Here is a 21,156-nt window from a genome sequence, read left to right on the forward strand (position 1 = left end):
ATTTGAGTTTAATTACCAATTGGTTCATTGTCATGATAATTTTACGAGGATTTAGAAAGTTATTTGTTACCTAATCGATTAATTTGGTTCATAGATTGCGAATACAATGTACAACATGAGTTGGGGCATTTTAAGGATCCCATTAAACACATAAAACACTTGCTAAATCTAATGCGTGAAAATAGATAAAATCTTCAACCAATAGCATCAACAATCAATTATTATAGACAGTTAAGCAGTTGATGTAAGCTTAGTGAATGTGACTTGTTGTAAAGGCGCCATTTGGATACACAATAGAATTCTCAAGTGGTTATGTTATGATTTGCAAATGTGCAAAAATACAAACCATTAGATTTACCCTGATAGTCTATAAATGTCCTCATTCAATGCCAAAAACATCCTTAATAACTTCGGCAACGGCAATCTCAATATTGGGCTTTGTAATATTCTTTGCTGCTTCTATAGCTGCTTTGGTCCCACTGGCCATGGCATAAGAATGTTTTACTGAATTCAACATTTCCACATCATTAATCCCATCCCCAATCGCTACAACATCATCAAAACTACCATTATAATGTTTAATTAAAGCCTCAATCCCTGTACTCTTAGATACACCAAGTGGCAGTATTTCCACCGTGCTGGGGGAAACGTACATTTTGTAAAGAGTGCCCTCGTACTTTCTGATCAATTCCAATTGATTGTTGTCCACGTTCATAATCATGATCTGATTTATTTTGGGATCGTTAATATCTTTATAATTGTACACTTCGATGAAATTCCCGATCATGTTGGTTGTTTGACCAAACCTTTCTTTCACCCCAGGTGCGCAAAGCAGACTATCTTCGCAGTAACAAGCGCAAGTGTTTGTTATCCCAGTACCATCAAATATATCTATTATTTTAAAAAATGTATCCTTGTCAAAATACGTATTAGATATGAGCTTCCCCTCATGGTTGTATACTACACAGCCGTTGATGTAAACACCCGGAAATCCATTGTAGACATCGGAATTAGAATACCCAGTAATATGCAATGCATCTATTTTAGAACGACCTAAATTAGCCCAAATCATTTTATTTAAATCTGTATAACAACCAATCTAATCATATTTCAGAAAATACTATATACAAACTATACTGAAAGATAGTCATTACCTGTACAAAAGAAGGCAATAGTTGACGATTTAGCCAATTTATCAAAGGCTTGCTTGTTTTTAGAGGGTAATTTAAAGTCGTAGGTAATGAACGTACCATCCACGTCCATGGCAAAGAATTTGGACGTGCCCATAGTATCTACTAGACCCCATAAGCGAGTATAATGCACTAATGGGTTGCAAGTATGTTATACATATTGATCCTCACCCTCTTCTCGCTAGTGCGAATCTCCCATTGCAATATAATGCTCACTGAGCCACACCCACCCATAGACTTTCATACTGTACCGCGTAGAAATCTTAAAATGCAAGGGCCCAAACTAGATTCCTCTATGGAAAGAGGACCTATTAACAAAAAATTATCACAGATAATTCCAAAATGTGCACATTTGAAGTGTATCTATTCACTGGCCGGTGTCTATGGATCACAAGCATTCTTTACCACTGCCTCATTCTGTTCCATAGCAGGAATGATACAGTATCTTCAGTACTTTCTCAATATCTCATGCAATGAACCATTATCCTTTTTATTTGGTCTAGTAACTATACTACTTGGAGGAATATGCTCTCATAAACTGGCAGAACTTATCACGTACCGGGCGTTGGCCAAACTTGGTGATAGGTATAAGACCATAGGGTTCACCAGACTACTTGTCTATCCTAATCAAAACCATTTGTTAGATAGTCAAATGATAAATAAAGGTAAAACATTTGTAATTTGAGCCCATTTTTTGCTTTTCACATCCATTATTTTTATCCCATATAAGTTATTATTCCAAAAAAAGTTAAATAAAACGATCAATAATATAGGAAAAAACAAACATTTAGTGTCCATTAGACCCACTAGGAGCGAAATAATTGGGTGCTCGATTTCAACCCTTATCGCATTTTATTCATTTGGCGGAAAGTAACACAAACCTTATATAGTTTATACTCTTTCTCTCCCAGTTCATTATCTAATCCTGGCGCATTTTCAGTTCTAAAAATTGCTAGTTTGGCTAATGGACCTAAATATGCCTCTGCTAAGCAAAAAGGGAGCGTCCAGGTTGTGGGCAAGTTGTACGGTTGTCATACTTGTGGCAATCGTAAAGCATCTATGTATATCTCGGACCACCAACCACCCAATGCAATAGTTTCCAAGTACAATGAACAATTTTTCCCTAAGGTTTTGCACAAGATTGGCCTCACTTGGTCCCCACCGCAGCAATATTTCTATCCACACTGCAAAAATTGCAGCCAGGCACAGGCACAAGCCATGCAGACACAACGGTAAGCGTGTATTATATTTTTGGCTTTATATATATATATATTTGAACTATCAAATCCTTTTATATACACCATTTGACCCCAAACTGATAACTTAGGCGCGTACTGATTACACATGCAACAGAACTGCGCGGTTACCATTTGTGTGCCATTAGTTACCTATTTTCCCGAGCTTTACTACAAACTAGATGGCATCTATTATTCCATAATTAATTTTTTACCATACTACCTGCCCCACCTATTCTATTCAACTCCTGTAGCATACCACGTTAGTGACATGTGGTATATGTACGTGCTGATTCTACCCCTGGTAAAAGCCGTACCACTGGATGATGAATGCTATAAGTCATCCGTAGAATCATTTGAAGGTATTACTGTTGATGATTACGGATACTTTCATCAGGTAGTTCTCAAATGTTTGGGAAAGGATGCTAATGTCGAAGTTAGTGACTTCATGAATTGCGTAATTAGCCACAACAAGTGCAACGTGGATTGGCATAGTTTGGTTAACTGGAGATACTGCGTTTGTGACACTTTCCTTAATGCTGTAAGTGACTGTGTCACTAAATGGATTATTGATGGTCACATAGGCGATTTAGACGTAAGAATATACCCACTTAGTGCATAAGTAAATTATTTAATGATGGCTCCAAGTGTTTATTAAAGCAAAAGATATACTGATATGGATCTACATCGCAAAAATTAACCTAATATTGACTATTAATAATTGGTCAATTTGTGTCACTAGTGTACAAAAGTAGAATAAGTTAACTACTTAACGGAATTTTCTGAGCATAGCCTTGAACTCGATGAAATCGATTTCACCATCACGATTCAAATCCACTTGCTGTAATATATTCTTCCACACAACAGGATCAAGATAACTAACACCAAAAACGTTGGACAGTTCCTTTGAAGAAATTTTACCCGATTTATCCGCATCAAACAACTTAAATGCTTCTTCCAGTTTATCATTAGATGTCAGGCTGCTGTAGTTTGCGGCCACAGTGATGAATTCTATATTAAAATTGAAAAGGATCAGTAATATATAGTATATAAATAATGACATATATATTTGTACATATACGTAATATTCAATAATACATTTGTATATTTACGTCCATTAGAATATGTTAATTTGTATAATTTAGCCTCAGCAATCATATATACGGTTTATAAATATAGGATATGCATATAAATGTAAATAGATAAATATAAATATATATTATATGGATAATTCATGCGAGTTGATAGACTATTTAATATACAAATAGTAATAATCTGCAGCTTTCTTCATTTCAGTATCCCTATAATCAATGGATGCTTGTCCACCATACAATGATTAACCTTTAGCATGTATCCTTGTACCCAACTGTCATCGACAATTATTACAAGTGGGTGTACTGTAATTAAATCGTAATTCGAACGGATTAGTAGTGATAATTCTTGAATATTAGATCCCATTATATTACGCAAATGTATAGAAAGAAAATCATGTATATTATTATGGCTATGCTTTGTGTTCAATGCTATTTCGAATTATTTTTAAAATATTAAGTGTGATATCGGCAACTATTGTACCATGTGCGTGTGATGCAATTTAAATATTTTCAATTATAATTATATGAAAAAATCACACTTTGAGTAATTAATAATATCTTAGGGACAATCCCACAGAACTTAGGTAAAGTAGTTACGTTAAGATATTGAACACTCATAAGCACATAATCAAACGTAAATTTGTAACACATAGTTGAAGATTATGCATATAACTACTGATAAAATGTATATTGTTAAATGAGTATAATATATTTAAATTGTGTACCTGAATAGTCAATAAAACCGTTTTTATTAAAATCTATCTGGAGCAGAATATTATCTACATACTCCTCCACCATTTCCTCCTTAAAATTTACATCTCTTTTCAACTAAATAAATGCATATGCTTACTCTGGCATAGTCCTTATACCCTGAAATCAATTCATCACGATCTATTTGGCCATCCCCATTCTTGTCCATTTTCTTAAAAATATCGGTTAGATCTCTCGTCTCATCTTTAGACATTAACTTAGAGCCTATGTATAATAGTGCAGCTTGAGCGAGCCTATGAGTATAGTGAAAGCTACGAATGTTTTTAATTGTGTTTTCGAGTAGAGGTAAATTGGTAGGGTCATCCTTTGTGTGCTTGCATAACCAAGGGTGAAGTAAAGCCTATATTAATGTATTTCGCGATATTTAAAAAATATTTAGATTTTAGATTTAAATTTATTAAAATATAATTACAATCAAGTGATACCTTATCAGCAGAGATCCTAGTATATGGGTTAAATGTAAGCATTTTCTCAATAAGATTCTTGGCGCCATCAGAAACCCTGCTCCATTGCTGACCACTGAAGCTAAACTAAATAAATGTGTAAATTACCTTCCCTGCAGTTACTTTTTTAATAATTTCATTTTCATTGGGGCCATTAAAAGGTGGATATCCTATATCATTTATTCACAAACCACAAAGAAGAATGTACAAAATGACACCTGTAGACCATATATCACATTTCTCATTGTACGTGCCTTTAAGCACTTCCGGGGCAATGTAGTATGCACTATATTAGTATATATATATATATATATCAAGATCAATTGATACGATTACAAAAACGCCAGTTTTAATTATAATCTCATCAATGTGTATAGCTGTTACTTACGTTCCAATCCTATCCTTCATTTTTTTATCCACGTCAAAATGAGTGGAGAGTCCAAAGTCAATGATTCTTATGCGTTTAATATCATTTTTACTCTCCAAAACCAAATTCTCTGGTTTCAAATCCCTATGTACGATATTGTGTTTGTGCATATAATTTATACCATTTAACACCTGTTTAATAATAACTGCAGCGTCAAATTCGTTAAATCTCTTCCTTGCTGATATCTCATCAAACAATTCGCCACCGGAGTAGTATTCGGTGACTAAATAATAATACCCCCTATCCTCGAAAAATTCAAACAATTTCATAATATGCGGATGGTCAAGCTCCTTAAGCAATTCTATCTCCCTTAGCAACGACTCGCGGTCTGAAGTCCTTTTTACATTGCCTTTGGAGATAATTTTTACCGCGCATTGCATACCAGTAGACCTATTGCAACAGAGCAAAACTTCCCCAAATGAGCCCTTACCCAGTAATTTTATGGCTTTGTAATTCTCGGAAAAAACTGAATTGTGATTTTGAACAAACATCCCTGGCTTGACTATTAGTCGGTCACTCCTGCCATATTTGTTCATAGACCTATTGCTAGATTTAGGCGCAGTACGTCCGGTATTATTAGGACTACGAAGCTTAGATTCTGCAGTACCCATTTGTACTATTTATTATATTACTTATACCAATTATGACAATAATTAGTATACACGAAATGTATTTATTTACGATTGTGTGATGTGTATCATGAATTGATTATTATCTTGAATGTTTAGAAAATTATGAACAAATAGATCTTAAAAGGTTTAAATAGTATAGGAAATTTCTCAAAAATTATTATTGAAATTTATTTTCACTGACCCCAGTGCATCACTAACCCAGGAAAAATCTACTTCACCACCACCCACACCATTTGAATATGAGTCATCATTTCCCAAGTAGTTACTAATAAATCTAACTGCAAATTCAGCAAAAATATCATTTTTTATGGCATACTGGGCGTCTCTGCAAAGTTGAATCATAAAATGGATGTTGTGCAATGTAATTAGACGAAATGACACAATGTCCTACATAATTTAGCATCACACCTTGCCAATAAGTGCTCGAATTGCGCCTATACTGTAATTTTTACATGTATAACAGTTACAATCTATCTCAATTGGCCTAAATGAGTCGTTTTTAGAGACTCTTTGATACAAAATTTGCTAGTGTACGTAACAATTTCCCAGAAGGAATTGTGTGGATTTATCATTATGGAAATTTTTTCCTGTAGTAAATTTTAAAACACCCTTAAAAATAACTCACCCATCATAACCTTTATATCTACTATTCTTCAGTCGCTTAGGCCCTAAGTCAACAGTCCCTTACCTTGCCTAGTAAGGGCAGTGTAAAACCTAGCAGTTCTTGACGGATATACACAGTCAAACATATCAACCCCCAATGCAATACAAACAACGACATCTACTGGATAACCTACACCCATTAAATAGCGCGGTTTTGTTTCTGGCAGTCCATGCTCTTCACTAGTACAAAGGTTGACTATTTTCCAAAATTTATCCTTCTCTTCGCCACCAGATAAACCACCTATGGCGTAACCAAGCATGTTCCTTTTCTTAAGTTCAGTCAAGGATTTAATGCGTAATTCATGTGATAGCCCACCCTGTACGATAGGGAATAATGCTTGCCTATCCGGTTTTTTGTGAGCAGCAATACAGCGGTCAAGCCATCTTGTAGTACGGTCTGTTGCCTGTACAAATCTCTGATGATCAGTCTCTTTGATATCGACTACGTCGTCTAGTGCCATTATTATATCAGCGCCAATTAGGTTCTGAATGATTCAATTAAAAATTGCAAATTAATTTATTCATAATCTGCCACGTAATTACTCAATCAAGAGTCACTTAGTCAACATATAAAGTTATTGTTCAATTATTTAATTTATTTAACAATTAATGATTAAAAATTCTATTTATTTCACATCGCCTTATAAATATTTTAATATACCCAATTATTTTTGTTTAACTGCTTTATTTATTAAAGTTGATTAATCAATGATTACTTACTGATAATCAATCATTTATTTGTTTTATTTAGTATGTATATAATATTTATCCGATAGTTAATAATAACTGTCATACATTAATTGCCAGTAATGTAACAATTAGCAACTAAAAACAAATAATTTAATTTATAGTCACAACAAAGGCAATAATATAACATCTTATATCTGCTATAAGTTAAAATATACGTACGGAAGAGTACCTGAATGTTAATGGATTCTTCTGGCGTAAGCAGAATCTTATCTCCAGGCCTGTACACACTCTCAAATGTCACACCCTCCTCACTAATGTTACATATCTTACTGAGGGAAACCATTTGGAATCCACCAGAATCTGTCAATACATTACCAGACCAGTTCATAAAGTCATGGATTCCACCTGCTTGGTCAACCATCTCCCCTCCTGGTTCGTTAGCCAGATGATACGTATTACAAAGCATCAGTTTACAACCAGTTTCACTGATCTAGCATAAAATTAACCTTACCTGCTCAGTAGTTAAGCCTTTTAACGATCCCTTTGTCCCAACAGGCATGAAAATTGGTGTTGTAACAGTACCATGAGGTAATTTTAGGATCCCCAAGCGGGCCCTAGAGGTACTGCATTTCTTGACTACATTAAATGCCAAAGGAATAGACGACCCTTCCATTAAACAGCCGTTTTAAGCTGTTTAATTCACCTCTATGGGTCTAAAGTGAAAAATATGGACTATGGTATGGGGTGATGATCTATTCTGAGAATGAAACCTCTGATTCTACATGGGCACAAAAGGCCTCTAACATGTGTAAAAATCAACAGAGATGGAGATTTACTGTTAACAGCCGCTAAGGTAAGTCTGCTTACTTATCTAGGATGGTGTTCTGCGTTTGTGGAGAGTGTCTGATGGTGAACCGTTGGGTAAGTAATTGGATTATGGCTTTATATTGCCATTCATTATATGGATAAATTATTTATTACATTAAATTGACCCAGGGGTATATAACTGCCAAAGAGCTGTGGTTTGGTCCTGCGATGTAACACATGATTCTCGCTTTATCATCGCAGCCTCTGGAGACTCGAGAATATTCGTCTTCCAATTGCAGAACGGGCGTCTAATCGCAGAGATCAAAGAGGAAGGTCCTTGCAAGTAATTCACCTTGTTATTTAGGTTCGTTGAATGGAAACAGCATCCACTAAAGCAAAATAAATTTGTGTTGGCCCATGACGACTTTGGGGAAACAGTTAACATGTCAATCAAGGTGTACAAACTAAATCTTGTTACAAATGAATTGGGGCAGGGGGAGTTGATTCCCCAAATAGTTTGGACCCAACGAAACTATTCAAGCCGTTGTAACCAGTGCCATTGGGGGCCGTTGGATAAAGAGATAATTACTTCTCATGAAGATGGCACTATAAACGTAAGTTTATTCGTAAATGAATTTGAAAACTTCTCTATTTTTCACCTCGTTACATGATAATTAAACTAATTTGCATTAATGAATTCATTGTCTTATAACTAACTCAAATTGAATCTATATAAAAATTATGGATTGTTATTATTATTATTATTTAAAGTGTTTTAAGTTCAAAATAAACAAACAATACACATACATATTAATTGTAATTCCATTGTTAATTTATGGTTACAACTTGTCACTAATTAATTATTAACAATTTCGTCGATAAATAATCAACCATAAATTATATTCGATTTATACATATCAAGGGGTTACCATAAATTTTACTTAATTGCCAAATTTCTTCACAATATGATATATTTATACAGATTTGGAATTCAGAGACAGGGGAGCACTTTAAAACGATCCAGGCACACAAAATGGCCGTCACATGCCTTTCCTTCGGCAAAAAACGACTCCTCATGCTTACTTGTTCCTCAGATCAGTTTGCAAAATTATGGGATACCCTAAACTATGAATGCATCAAAGTATGATATAATAGCTAACATAGACATATGAAACGGATAGACCTCTTAATGCCTGTGACATATCCCCATTATTTCAATTAGATGGACTAAGTGGGAAGAATCACATAATTTTGGGCGGTGGTCAAAGTGCTGAAGACGTCACCACAACCACTGCCTCTGAGGGCAAATTTCAAGTGCTGATTTACCACATAATCCATCAGGAGGAATTGGGCTCCGTTAAGGGGCATTTTGGTCCTATTAACGCCTTGGCATTTTTATCAGACGGCTCTGGATATGTCAGCGGAGGGGAGGATGGGTATGTGAGGATTTATAACTTTGACGATGAATACTTTACTGATAAATTTTAGGAATGAATTATATTAGTTTTTGTTTTTTTCGAAAAACAGTAACAAATGTATAGACGCTTAGTGTAATCTAGTCACTAATGAATGGCCGCGCTAGAATTACTAGTCGTTAATTTTGTTGTAAATATATCATATCAATGCATATGTTTCATCAGATTACCTATTGTTTTTCTAGTGTTGCAAATAAATTTACTATCCCCTCCTACTCGATTAAACACGTCAATGTACCTAACAATGACGGTAATATCTAATCTCCCATTGTAAATATTAGATATGGCTCTTGATAGTGCCAATTGCAAATGCCGTTTGAACATCAGATATTCAGTATCTATAACGTACAATTTGCATATATAGTAAAGCAAATTGGTCAATTGTTCAGGTTTTATGTTGTCAATCAGCCAATCCAATCTATTGGTCACCGCAATTAACACCCCAATCGATGAATTATCACAGTTTGTGTATAGTACCATCAGATCCAAAAGCTCACTAGTTGATAACTCATCAATACTAGCTGAAAGTACAGTAATTGAAATCCTAAATATACAACCATCCCACCTTTTTAGTAGTTGAATATTTCTGTTATGGTTAATCTTTAAAAATTTCAAAATGTTTTTAGCATCCACCATAGATTTTGAAATATAACTCATGAATATAACCCTAGGCTTACATATATAATTATGGCTTTGGGGGTAAAGTGATATATATCCATAAATAGAATTAATATTTTCCGGTGTTAACCCATCGTTACTTAAAAATTGGTCACTGATTGGCAAAATTAATTTCATAAAATCTTGGGAAAATAATTTACAATAATAAAGCGCTTGGCAAAGTAGGCCCAAGTGGTTTCCAGTCACTTCTTCCTTTATTAACCTTTCAGAGGCACAAATAACCAAGGGATGTAGGTACTCATTATCATAGCCCTGGTATATGGATCGTAACTTAGATAGTGATAGAATGATGGATAACAAGCGACTGTATTCCATGTTGTAAGCGACTGATAGGGCTGTTTTACATGTGAATTTATAGAGGGGATTGTCAAATAACTTTAGTCGCAGTAGGCAATTGGACAAAGATTGTATGTTTACCTCGTCCAAATTACTTAAAAATCTCACACCCCAACGGAGAATTTGAGGTACATCACGACAATTTACAACCAAATACTTAGTTTTGTTGCGTACCCTTATTGGATTCACGCGATTACTGTATGCCCTCATGATGCGCTTGAAAAACTTACTGAGATCTTTTTGCCTCCTAATAAATTTGCCATTACATGTCAATTTTAACCACTGCCAACTAGAAACATATTTTATAGGCTCTGCTACTACTTTTTTAGTCAGATTTGGAAAGTTTTTCCTACCCAATCTATACCTGTACCCAATCACGTACTCATAGGAACATAATGATAATAACTTCATTTTACAGTGTATTTGTTAATCAGATATACATTCAAACGGCCGTAATGCTGACAAATTGCTTCAAACCACTGACTAATCGATCAATGTCACTTTTATCGTTGTACATGGCTAGTGAAACACGGCAGGTGGCGGGAACGTTTAGGTAGTTATGAGAAAGGGGAGAACAATGTTGCCCAGCTCGAATAGCAATTCCTAGAGTATCCAAATATATAGAAATGTCAATGGGTGAGGTATTCTTTATATTAAATGACACTATTGGCACCTTTCCATCATGCATATACACGTCTAGTCCCGGTACCATTAACAATTGCTCAACCAAATATTCACGAAGTTCCGCCTCATAGGGGATAATCTATATATACATTGTAGTTACTTGTGGCAGATTTTGTTTCAAAAAGTTGAGAGAACTAGCCAAGCCTAGAACCTGTGCTATGGGCGGAGTACCTTGAAAATCGACCAAACTGAATGGACTAACTCCACTCGTCTGATATTGATTGAAGGGGTATATCAATTTGCCAAATATATTAGTAGAGGCATATAAAAAGCCGACACCAGTCGGCCCATAAATCTTATGCCCAGATGATACAAATAGATCGCAACCAAGAATGCCTACATCAATCTAAATAAATAACATCTTACTAGAAGGTGAGGCGAGGCTTGACAGCCATCTAGCATAAAAAGTATCTTTTTTTGCTGGCAAATAGATGCAATCCTTTCCGTATCAAGTAGTGTACCCAACACGGAACTTGCGTATACGAGGGATATTAATTTTGTTCTGCCAGTGATTAATTTCAACAATTTATCAACGTCTACATGACCATTTTTGTCAATTTTCGCGTATTTTATATTCAATTTTTGTTTAAGGGCCAATATCTTCCACGGTATTACGTTACTTGAGTGTTCAAGATTGGACAATATAATTTCATCTCCCTCGTTAAAATTATGAGATATGCTGGAGGCAGCGATTTGAATTGCTTGAGTTGCTCCTGAAGTGATGATTAAATTATCAGCTTTTGCACCAATAAACATAGCAATATCATCCAATGCTTGTTTGTATAGCTGTATAAACAATGGATTTACTTGTGTCGTCTGCTGCGCTATGAAGTGCTGAGACTTGAAGACGTTCGAATTGTACAGTTCATAATAATCCTTTATAACCTAAGTCACATTATTCGTACATTTATAGTTTGAGCTGGCACTTGTGCCCCTGCAGCATTGTCAAGGTACACTAGTCTTTGCTTATCAGTTACAGGTCTATTCAGTATAGGAAATTGGCTCCTTATTTCATTATTGAAACATAGTGCTTGAGAAATTGTGATGAGCAAATATAACGGATTAAACAAAGCTGTACTGGAGTGCATGTATCATATGAAAATTTAGCCTTCACAGAAATGTCACATCAATGCAAGGAAATAAAATCACATGACACAACAACTAGTGCAAATACTATAACTAAATAATGTAGTGCTTGGTTATACGAATTCAAAGGAGCCTTCGAGTCTACCGAACGGAATCTCCTTGCCATTTATCTACATGTTGGGGTCAATACCTTCAATATACCACCCTTCATTGCCAGACGCCATAGCGACGTTCCTACACTTTTTCTGCTGGGCCTAGACACCTATTTTAGACAAAATTACAACATATATGCATTTTAAAAATCAATATTTTCATATAAATATACTATAGAATTGTCACCTTATCAAGCAATCCAATGATTATATCATCGGTCTCCGGTTCCGCATCGTCCAAATCACTAATGTCACTCAGACTCTCATTTGAGGCTATAGATTCTGTATTAATTGTTTAATATTATTTATAAGCAATATGCATAACTAATATAATTTATTCACATGAATGTGTATATAATGACAGTAAATGGATTCTATGAGCTATAAAGGGGAGGGATTGATAGGAAAATGTGCTTTAATCATTGTATCTTTAGATGTATCAGAAGAAGTTATGGATGAGTTAAAAAAGATTTTGAGAACAAATTGAAAGATTTCATTTAATAGTATCCTCACCCTTACTAGGTAGAGGGTCTACTACAACCGATTTAACCTCCGCATCTATGAACTCATCGTCGCTAAATTGGTCATCTCTCTCAAGCTAAATTAAAAATCCCAATACCTGCCTTTTTACTGATTGCAATTGCTCCGGGTCGCATGATTCCCTGTATTTGAGCCGATGTATCCAGTGCTATATCAACTAATTATTACCTCCTTCACTGCATCTAGTATGCGTGGATTGTGGAACTTTCTGCACTTTTCAATCGTGCCTACATTATGCATTTTAGATTACTTTGTATAATGCGCATGTGCAGTTCTGAAATGTCGAATCCTGAGCCCATAGTGTCTAGGCCTAAAGGTTGGATTCCTATGGGGTTAGCAACAATGTGTTCTGATATTATTAAGGCAATTGATAATGATAATCTCAAACCACTAGATGACAGGTTGAAACTTTGTTCATTCATATCCGGGCCATTAAAACCCAATGAGAAGGATTTGGAAATATTTAAGATGCTGAAGAAGGCCCCTGCGGGAAAATTTTTGCACGCCTGCAGATGGTATAATCATATAGACGCATTGGTTAAGAAAGGGCTATTGTCGGATAAGAAAGACGAAGATTTTGATCCATTTGGTAAGTTTAACTGTCTAAAGTGTTAAAGGCTATTATCGAAACTAATAATTTAGGTGATGATGATAGTGATGAGGACGATTCCCTCAAGAAAAAACAGGATCAATTGAATGCTAAGAAGAATAAGAAATCTGAACAGGCTAAATCCCTTCTGGTAATTCATATAGAGCCTGCTAGCCAAAACACTAATTTGGACCATGTACTCAAATTAGTGAAGGGCATCCAAATGGAAGGTTTGACTTGGGGAGAAAGTTCCAGCAAAATTCCTATTGCCTTTGGAATCGAAAAATTACAAGTTTCTTGCACTATCTTTGACGATCTAGTGTCTACTGATGAGTTGCTTGAAATGATAGAAGAATTGGGCATGAGTGAGGAAGATAAATTGAAGTTGCAAAACGAGGATGAAGGAGATGAGGATGATGATATTGGTTTAGTACAATCTGCCACTATAGCTTCCTTTAACAAGCTCTAATCATTTTTGCATATTTATTTTTTAAACGTTGTCACACGTATTATACTGGAGAATATGTTAAAATACTTATTCTCACTAATTTTACAACAATAACTACATAATGATTAGTTAGAAATAAATGGTTAAATTTAATGAATCGCAAATTTCCCCTTATTTTACATAATTTTATTTATAAGTTTATTTTACGGCGACAAAATAAACTTAATCGTTATAAACAAGAGTGTATAACATCGGCACTAAAAGCGGCTATAACAACCGTATCTCCAGAGTGAAAATCGATACATTTTGATCCATCCAGGTACAATTTTGAGTTCCTTGACAACGCCCTGATCTTGATCTTCTTGGCCATAAAACAGTTCTCTTCATTTATCCCGCCCAACCTAAAACCTTGGCCATCTTCTATAGGTTCCCTAATAATACACTTTAGCATATTATCACTGGGAGGAAATGTTAGGCTCTTATCATACTGATCAAATGTAGATTTGATTGCATCTATTTCAATGTATTAAAATAAAGCATTTAATAGGCTAACAACTTACCATCACTCACAGAGTTCCCAGTATTCTTAACCAATAAATTCACAATGTTTTTAATAGTATTGATGCTAAGCTTTGAAACGTTATAGGCCCATGCGGTAGACCCTGTGCCAGTAGAAACAAGCACTCCGCTACACTTTACCTTATAAACTTGTCTATTATCCACTTGTATGAACGCATAAAATGTTTTCCCGAAAGATTCATCGGCGATAATAACGTCATTTATGGCTCCAAAGGGGTAAACATAACCTGTGGGCCTACTTTAGCCTTTATCCAACCATATAGATTAAATAACATGCATATATACATATTTGTATCTATAGTGAAAATTCATACCTCGAGCTTCCAAATTGTTCGATCTCATACGAGTCCCTAGGGAATACTTTGATCCTAATGCGCTGTCTCAGTATTGGAATACAAGTTTTAGCGACCAATAACTTGTTAAGAATTGTGTCTACATATTCTGATGTGGTAAGTTCGTGAAAGTTTTGCAATGAAATGGACGTTTTGACTAGTGTAGCAGGTTCCGAATTAGACGTATAAATTAATTCTTCTCCATCGAATGTTGCTGCTGTTTGAGGAGAACCCGGCTGAAAACGATCGCACTGTGAAAATTCGAATTTGTCAAGGTTACAAAATTCGGTGACCTCTGATAGTATACTTCGATCATCTAGCCCATAGTTCAGATCTATAAATTTGAATGCTAATCTCCGTGCAGAATTTAATTTGCTACATGACTCTTTGCTGTCATATGACATATTATTGTCAGCAGTTGATTGATTTGGATATGAAATACAAAGAGTTCCCAATGATCGCTCCGGATCTGTATTGAGACCGAATAGCCAAAACCCCCTAGAACCATATGTTCTAGGCGGGATCAGAGATGCTGCCTCTAAAAAAGTGCCATCACCGCCTTGCAATTAAAACTTAATTACCTGCTGAAATGATTGCATCGGGAGGGAAAGCAGAATTCTCGTCGAGAACAGTTAAACCGCTAGTTTGAGCCTTTACAACCGTAGAGTGGATATTGTACTTATTGTTCAACAACTTAATAAGTGCAGACATGATTTTCTTGTGTGTTATATGAGTGCAGAATGCGACTATGTTAGAAATTTTTTGGTAACATTTGTAGATAAATAGACCACTTACGGGGGAATTTGTGCAGTATTTGATCCGGTGTGTATCCATTCCTAATTTCAATATCATATTTGGTAAGTTTCTCCAGTATAAATACCCTATTGACACTCAATTGGAGATATTCACAACGTAACTGTTCAACATCCCTATTTAGATGCATAAATCGTTTAAAATGTATGTAAAAATTGTGTTTTGTATGTGTGGATTTTAGAAAACAACTCACAGCAAAATTTGGCTTAAAAGCCATGGCCCCAAATAGGGGGATTCTAGTGCCCGGTAAATTTTCATTTCCCGCATAATACAATTTTGATTAAGCAATGCCTAAATCATGTAAAAAATTAGTAACTAATCAATAAATGTAAATCTAATGTACAATTATATGGATAATGTCTTAGCTTTTAAATTTGAAAATTGTTTTATATAGCCATGACCTGGCCTTTGAATAGTTATCAATCAGTTCTACTCCTGCTAAATACCCATTATCTTCTTTAAATCCATTCTTTTCATCCACTGTTACCATTGGATTGTGATTATATTTGTAATTTGGATCCATAATTTTTGAAATCTCATCAGGTCTATACCCAAGTTCCTCAAGGGGCTCTTCAGCTAATAGGTTATGTTTCATTCTGCAGACTAAATACTTCCCAGACTCTATTCTACAAGAGCCAGCATTTTTTTTGTTCGCCTCGAGACATCTCAAATATGTAATATGTTCATTGGTACATTCGCGGAAGTGGTCTAATGGGAAAGATCCACGATCTGGTGGTTTTACAACTTGACGTTTTAGCATTTTAATATCCTATTAATCCTTTTTAAATTTGCCATACACTTGTAACCATTGTCTCGTCCGCAGATTAATAAGTAGATATAGGGCATAATATATGATGTAGGTGTACCCTTTAATGTTAGTGTCAACATGTAGAATATTAGCTAATTCGTTCAGAAACACCTACACATTTAAACATTTTTTTAGTACAAATATAGATGCTAAAATCCGTGAAAAGATACCGCTGGATCTAGTCTTGCCAAGTGATATTTCGGAATCTCTTACTCTATGCAACATCAATCAACTATATCCAAGCCAATATATAATAATTAAAAATTTTACAAAGCACCACAGATCAATATTTTGCGCTAAGAATGGCAGTGGTAAAACTACTGGATTTGCAATATCCCTGTTAACTCAAGATTTAGACAAGCCTGCAATTGTAACTACGGTTAGTGACAAAAAAGCACAGGATTTAGCTAGGTTTTTAATGAAAGTATCTCCGACCATAAAAATCAACTTATTCCAGACATCCACCAGTTTCTTGAAGCAGGACCATAAATCAGGTCACTCTTCAAATGTTGTTATTGGAACTATACCAAAGTTGGTCAATTACCTCCAATCAGCACAATCGCTAAGTGTAATTGTGTACGATGATTTACACTTAGAAATTAATAAATCCATACAAGAGGGAATTGATAACCTTGCACGATTAAGGAGGATTATCTGTGAACGTTTTGCTGATAAACCCATTGAGGTAGCTATGATTTCTGCGATAAATGAAAATAGTTTGGTATATTTAAATGAAAAATTAACTGGATTTTACCAATATGATCTAGATAATGGCACATCCCAATTAATCTCTGGGAATGTAAACAACGACGCGGTGCCACTTAAGGCTGAATTTGGATACGATTTTGAAATGCAAACAATATTCTACAAATATAACCCCCGAAATATTGAACATTTAGTTTGCAAGGTTAGTGCAGTTGGGTTTGGGCACAAATTACATATTTTATATCATTTGGTCAGGTTATACTCTGCTCAGAGCAAATGCCTAGTTTATGTAAAGAATAGGCATCAAGCTAGAGTTATTGCCAACAAATTTACTAATGCTTGTAGACTCGGTCGTGATTTGTCAAAGAGTACCAGGGGAAGCATGCTTGAAGATTTTATCAGGGGCAATAAAAACATATTCATCGCAACCAGTACCAAATATTCAAAGGATTTATCCCGAGTTTCACAGTACATAATCAACATATCTCCGATGTCCCCTAGTGCGTACAAGGCTAAAACAATTAATTTTAAGGGAAAATGCATTACATTATATGACAAAACGGAATATCCACTTGTAGTGGATCTAATTAGGAATCTGAAAAAAACGTTCAAAGTTTACGTAGCTCCAACAAATACCGAAATTGAGAAAGTATCTCTAGAAAATATTACGAAGGAACTGATTTCTAATGTAAAAAATATAGAGAAAAATCCATTGCATACGGAAATAGCCTCCAAACTAGTTGATAAACATGGCCCACTCATACTAGCTTCATTACTCAACCGACTATGCAATTCCTGATTAGTATATGGACAAATGATTTATCACTTCATGCTCGGCCTAAACTATGTTCCTATCGCAAATATATCTGCAGAAATTGAAGAATTATTATTACAATTATTTAATTTTATATATTGGTACTAGGTATGTCAATTTATTACTATTCGAGCATATTATATTATTGATTATTTTATATACTTATAGGATCAAAATTAGAATACTAATACCAGAAATTTTCATTTTTTCGTTATAATGTACCATTCGTTATATATATTATTAAATAATAAATCTAACTAGCAATATTATTAAACCAATTATTATTTTATAATTATTAAATATAATTTTAATAAATACTTAGAATTATATCCACATAGAAATAAGTAATGTTGAAATTATTTAAAATATAAAATCATGTTGCCAATGGACAACGATAATTTACTTTCCCCCAGTTGTACCCATGTTCATTGCGGTCTTAAATGTGTCATAAATCCACCATTGGAAACCAGTAAGAGTTCCGATCATAAGAACACGGGTTCCCAGGCCTTTAGTTAGCAAATTTTTGGCACCTATTTCTTTGGCAATAATAGATAATTTTTTGCCCTTATTTTCCTTCTTACCAAGTTGTGAGACTAAACTGTCGGCAGGGTGGGATACTACGGCACAAATTATACCCGCCAAATAACCTAAATTATACACTTAAAATAATAAAGTTGTGATCAATTTAAGGGCTAAACAATGAGTCGGCATATGACCTTTTAAACTGTATGTATACTTACCTGACGCAAAAGTAATGCCCAGCTGTGTCTGTTTGGAGTACTCATTTTTTGGTCTGGTAAAAATATTAGAGTAAAAAAATTGCACTACTTTTTCAAAGAAGAAGAACTTGGCCATGGTATATGGTATTTGCCTACTCCATAATGGAGTGAGACTGCCAAATGGGAATTTGGTTTCAGCTGCCTGCTTATGCATACGACAAGTGGCAGATATGAGACCACTTGGCCAATTTTCGCTTGCCGGTGCCGTTTGCATCTTAACCTTTACCATTTCCATTGGACATAGTAAAACATCTGCAAAAAGCTCAGCGGATGCTGATGCACTTAACCACATTAATCCCTTGTATTTGGCAGCATTCTCTTCGCCAATGGCATTGGCATATAAATCTTTGAAAATCTCGTATAGGCCAAATTTACCCAATCCTTGCATTGAATAACCAATCAAAGTTGGACGCCATCCTCTAACCAATCCATTAAAACCTTCTTGTTTAGATATAATGGAAATAGATTTTATGAAACCACAATAAATTTTGGGATAAACCTGAATTTTGCATTTTGCAACATCAAGCGGTGTAACCAAAGTATGTGTTAGGCCGCAAGATATAATACCGCCAAGCATACATTTGGAGTAGTAGGACATGTCATGAACCATGGGATGAGGTTGTCTGGTAATGGGCGAGGATATTCTGGCATCCCAATCTCCGTAATTCATTTTACTGCGTTTTTGCTTATATTAATTATTTATATAATATTTGTAATTTGTGTATTATTTGATAAACTATTTAAAGTAGTAAAATATGGATTAAACTATGGTAAGGTATGGTATATTGGGCAGATCACATTACATTTCTATTAATGTATTAATCTCTTGCTTTTAAACTAAAAAATTTTTCACTTAAAGCATTGCAAATGGTACAAATGATCAATCACTAACTATTTTACATAAATTAGAATCCTGATACATAGTTCAAAAATTGTAGTACGCTCGTTTGAATACCTCATCTGGTACAATTTCCTTGTAAGAATCTTCAGACTTTGCAATTTCCATATCTAATATCGGTTTATCCACTTTTGGTATTACATAGATCGGCTTGTCTGGCAAAATTTCGGGCATTTCTGCATATATACATTGTGGATCTATTTCTCCACTGGATGAAATCCTATTTACCAATTCCATATCTTGACCGGTTTCTTAACCCTCCCAATTTCAGTACCTTCCTGCTCTATCTGGCTTAATACATCTTGTCCGTGTTCTAAATTTCCAAATACAACCTATGTTATACAGTATAATAATTGATAAGTTTAATTCTTGGGTTCATTTTTAATATAATGATAGCGTATCTTACATGTTTCCCATCCAACCAGGCACAGGGCCTGAACGTTATAAAAAATTGCGACGAATTTGAATGTCTAACTCGCGTCTTAGCCATAGATAACACGCCTTTAAATTATTTAGTTGTTATACCTCGTTTGGAATGTTTGTAACGGAACGATTCGTCACGAAGGTATTGACCGTAAATTGATTCTCCGCCAAAACAGTTTCCTGTGTTGAAATTGCCGCCCTGACACATAAAATCAGGGATAATTCGATGAATAGGTACGTTTTTATACCATCTAGGCCTCAAGTAGTACCCGAGGCCTGTTTCTCCTACGTCACTAGGGGTATGTGGTAATAAAACAAAATAAATATTCTTTTTATATTTCAACCACTTAACTTATAGTTCAATGTTATTGAGAAATTGTGTAAATAACACATAACTAAATACCATATAATGACATTGAACAAGCAATTGGCAATAATTTATCAATGAAATTGAAACATCCAGATAAGTAGCTGTAAATTATGAATTTAAAACTAATTTCCATTAGATCATATACATAAAGTACTTACCAGTACATAGGCACCTAAAGTTTTCACATGTGTAAGGAAGTTGGTCGCTGAATAACTAATTTAAGTCATACTCACCTCAAAAACCATCCTTCCTATGTCCCTACCACCAATGCTGATATCCATGAAGACCCTAGGATTGGGTATGGTCATTTCTGCCCATGCAACGTCTAGCCAATAACCAACATATACACCATTATTCAATTGCCACACAGTGGAATTTTGTATGCGCCAATTTCTTGTATATGAAATTTTATTAGATACAAATTGCACCACATAAATGAAATTTTGATTTACAAATTATCAAATAAATGATACATCTGAATGGAAAATATTGGCAATGATATCCAAATATAATATACATTTAATGAATGAATTATATTATTTTAACGCCAACCATGACACATATTAGTAGTTATTATTATAATTTATTTGAATATATACAACTGTGAAAACATATGTACAGATGTTGTTGAATCGTTAAAAGCATGGCCGAAATACATACAATGGGTATGAGATTACGGACAAAAAATCAGTTTA

General features: G+C 34.7%; 15 protein-coding genes across 15 annotated transcripts; 5 read left to right on the plus strand and 10 right to left on the minus strand.

Moving 5' to 3' along the window:
* Positions 1–379: 379 nt before the first annotated feature.
* On the minus strand, positions 380–1,287 carry BMR1_03g01380 (haloacid dehalogenase-like hydrolase; the record flags this gene model as incomplete). Its single annotated transcript, XM_012793432.1, has 2 exons — positions 380–1,053; positions 1,155–1,287. The coding sequence occupies 2 exons, from the start codon at positions 1,285–1,287 to the stop codon at positions 380–382; spliced, it is 807 nt and encodes a 268-aa protein (XP_012648886.1).
* Positions 1,339–2,632, plus strand: BMR1_03g01381 (conserved Plasmodium membrane protein, unknown function; the record flags this gene model as incomplete). Its single annotated transcript, XM_021481927.1, has 4 exons — positions 1,339–1,855; positions 1,964–2,060; positions 2,081–2,422; positions 2,518–2,632. 4 exons carry the CDS (start codon positions 1,339–1,341, stop codon positions 2,630–2,632), a joined length of 1,071 nt encoding a protein of 356 aa, XP_021338508.1.
* Positions 2,633–2,696: 64 nt separating this feature from the next.
* BMR1_03g01382 (hypothetical protein) lies at positions 2,697–3,100 on the plus strand (the record flags this gene model as incomplete). The annotated part of the gene is made up of 2 exons (XM_021481928.1): positions 2,697–3,020; positions 3,041–3,100. The coding sequence occupies 2 exons, from the start codon at positions 2,697–2,699 to the stop codon at positions 3,098–3,100; spliced, it is 384 nt and encodes a 127-aa protein (XP_021338509.1).
* Positions 3,195–5,771, minus strand: BMR1_03g01395 (Protein tyrosine kinase; the record flags this gene model as incomplete). The annotated part of the gene is made up of 7 exons (XM_012793435.1): positions 3,195–3,436; positions 4,245–4,347; positions 4,370–4,630; positions 4,716–4,820; positions 4,842–4,903; positions 4,925–5,019; positions 5,122–5,771. The coding sequence occupies 7 exons, from the start codon at positions 5,769–5,771 to the stop codon at positions 3,195–3,197; spliced, it is 1,518 nt and encodes a 505-aa protein (XP_012648889.1).
* A 168-nt stretch (positions 5,772–5,939) lies between these two features.
* Positions 5,940–7,818, minus strand: BMR1_03g01400 (queuine tRNA-ribosyltransferase; the record flags this gene model as incomplete). Its single annotated transcript, XM_012793436.1, has 6 exons — positions 5,940–6,179; positions 6,201–6,276; positions 6,418–6,460; positions 6,481–6,940; positions 7,375–7,635; positions 7,657–7,818. The coding sequence occupies 6 exons, from the start codon at positions 7,816–7,818 to the stop codon at positions 5,940–5,942; spliced, it is 1,242 nt and encodes a 413-aa protein (XP_012648890.1).
* On the plus strand, positions 7,909–9,440 carry BMR1_03g01405 (translation initiation factor eIF-3 subunit 2; the record flags this gene model as incomplete). Its single annotated transcript, XM_012793437.1, has 6 exons — positions 7,909–7,998; positions 8,021–8,066; positions 8,142–8,295; positions 8,317–8,566; positions 8,935–9,093; positions 9,117–9,440. The coding sequence occupies 6 exons, from the start codon at positions 7,909–7,911 to the stop codon at positions 9,438–9,440; spliced, it is 1,023 nt and encodes a 340-aa protein (XP_012648891.1).
* A 131-nt stretch (positions 9,441–9,571) lies between these two features.
* On the minus strand, positions 9,572–10,852 carry BMR1_03g01410 (hypothetical protein; the record flags this gene model as incomplete). Its single annotated transcript, XM_021481930.1, has 2 exons — positions 9,572–9,971; positions 9,993–10,852. The coding sequence occupies 2 exons, from the start codon at positions 10,850–10,852 to the stop codon at positions 9,572–9,574; spliced, it is 1,260 nt and encodes a 419-aa protein (XP_021338510.1).
* Positions 10,853–10,883: 31 nt separating this feature from the next.
* On the minus strand, positions 10,884–12,213 carry BMR1_03g01415 (cystein desulfurase (apicoplast); the record flags this gene model as incomplete). Its single annotated transcript, XM_021481931.1, has 5 exons — positions 10,884–11,204; positions 11,226–11,471; positions 11,492–11,911; positions 11,933–12,010; positions 12,031–12,213. The coding sequence occupies 5 exons, from the start codon at positions 12,211–12,213 to the stop codon at positions 10,884–10,886; spliced, it is 1,248 nt and encodes a 415-aa protein (XP_021338511.1).
* A 111-nt stretch (positions 12,214–12,324) lies between these two features.
* Positions 12,325–13,202, minus strand: BMR1_03g01420 (transcription initiation factor IIA subunit 1, putative; the record flags this gene model as incomplete). The annotated part of the gene is made up of 7 exons (XM_021481932.1): positions 12,325–12,381; positions 12,402–12,473; positions 12,551–12,645; positions 12,877–12,961; positions 12,983–13,051; positions 13,072–13,130; positions 13,154–13,202. The coding sequence occupies 7 exons, from the start codon at positions 13,200–13,202 to the stop codon at positions 12,325–12,327; spliced, it is 486 nt and encodes a 161-aa protein (XP_021338512.1).
* BMR1_03g01425 (elongation factor EF-1 beta subunit) lies at positions 13,183–13,961 on the plus strand (the record flags this gene model as incomplete). The annotated part of the gene is made up of 2 exons (XM_012793441.1): positions 13,183–13,492; positions 13,546–13,961. The coding sequence occupies 2 exons, from the start codon at positions 13,183–13,185 to the stop codon at positions 13,959–13,961; spliced, it is 726 nt and encodes a 241-aa protein (XP_012648895.1).
* On the minus strand, positions 14,170–15,881 carry BMR1_03g01430 (NAD kinase 2 mitochondrial; the record flags this gene model as incomplete). The annotated part of the gene is made up of 5 exons (XM_012793442.1): positions 14,170–14,453; positions 14,501–14,754; positions 14,834–15,410; positions 15,433–15,597; positions 15,647–15,881. The coding sequence occupies 5 exons, from the start codon at positions 15,879–15,881 to the stop codon at positions 14,170–14,172; spliced, it is 1,515 nt and encodes a 504-aa protein (XP_012648896.1).
* Positions 16,026–16,424, minus strand: BMR1_03g01435 (Cytochrome c oxidase assembly protein COX19; the record flags this gene model as incomplete). Its single annotated transcript, XM_012793443.1, has 1 exon — positions 16,026–16,424. One exon carries the CDS (start codon positions 16,422–16,424, stop codon positions 16,026–16,028), a length of 399 nt encoding a protein of 132 aa, XP_012648897.1.
* Positions 16,425–16,536: 112 nt separating this feature from the next.
* Positions 16,537–17,976, plus strand: BMR1_03g01440 (hypothetical protein; the record flags this gene model as incomplete). Its single annotated transcript, XM_012793444.1, has 1 exon — positions 16,537–17,976. The coding sequence occupies one exon, from the start codon at positions 16,537–16,539 to the stop codon at positions 17,974–17,976; it is 1,440 nt and encodes a 479-aa protein (XP_012648898.1).
* A 414-nt stretch (positions 17,977–18,390) lies between these two features.
* Positions 18,391–19,440, minus strand: BMR1_03g01445 (Mitochondrial carrier protein; the record flags this gene model as incomplete). Its single annotated transcript, XM_021481933.1, has 2 exons — positions 18,391–18,638; positions 18,732–19,440. The coding sequence occupies 2 exons, from the start codon at positions 19,438–19,440 to the stop codon at positions 18,391–18,393; spliced, it is 957 nt and encodes a 318-aa protein (XP_021338513.1).
* BMR1_03g01450 (Cyclophilin type peptidyl-prolyl cis-trans isomerase/CLD) lies at positions 19,696–20,769 on the minus strand (the record flags this gene model as incomplete). Its single annotated transcript, XM_012793446.1, has 6 exons — positions 19,696–19,876; positions 19,897–20,000; positions 20,075–20,169; positions 20,194–20,376; positions 20,620–20,674; positions 20,695–20,769. 6 exons carry the CDS (start codon positions 20,767–20,769, stop codon positions 19,696–19,698), a joined length of 693 nt encoding a protein of 230 aa, XP_012648900.1.

The sequence above is a fragment of the Babesia microti genome, chromosome III (genome assembly GCF_000691945.2).
Source record: "Babesia microti strain RI chromosome III, complete genome".
Lineage (NCBI taxonomy): Eukaryota > Apicomplexa > Aconoidasida > Piroplasmida > Babesiidae > Babesia > Babesia microti.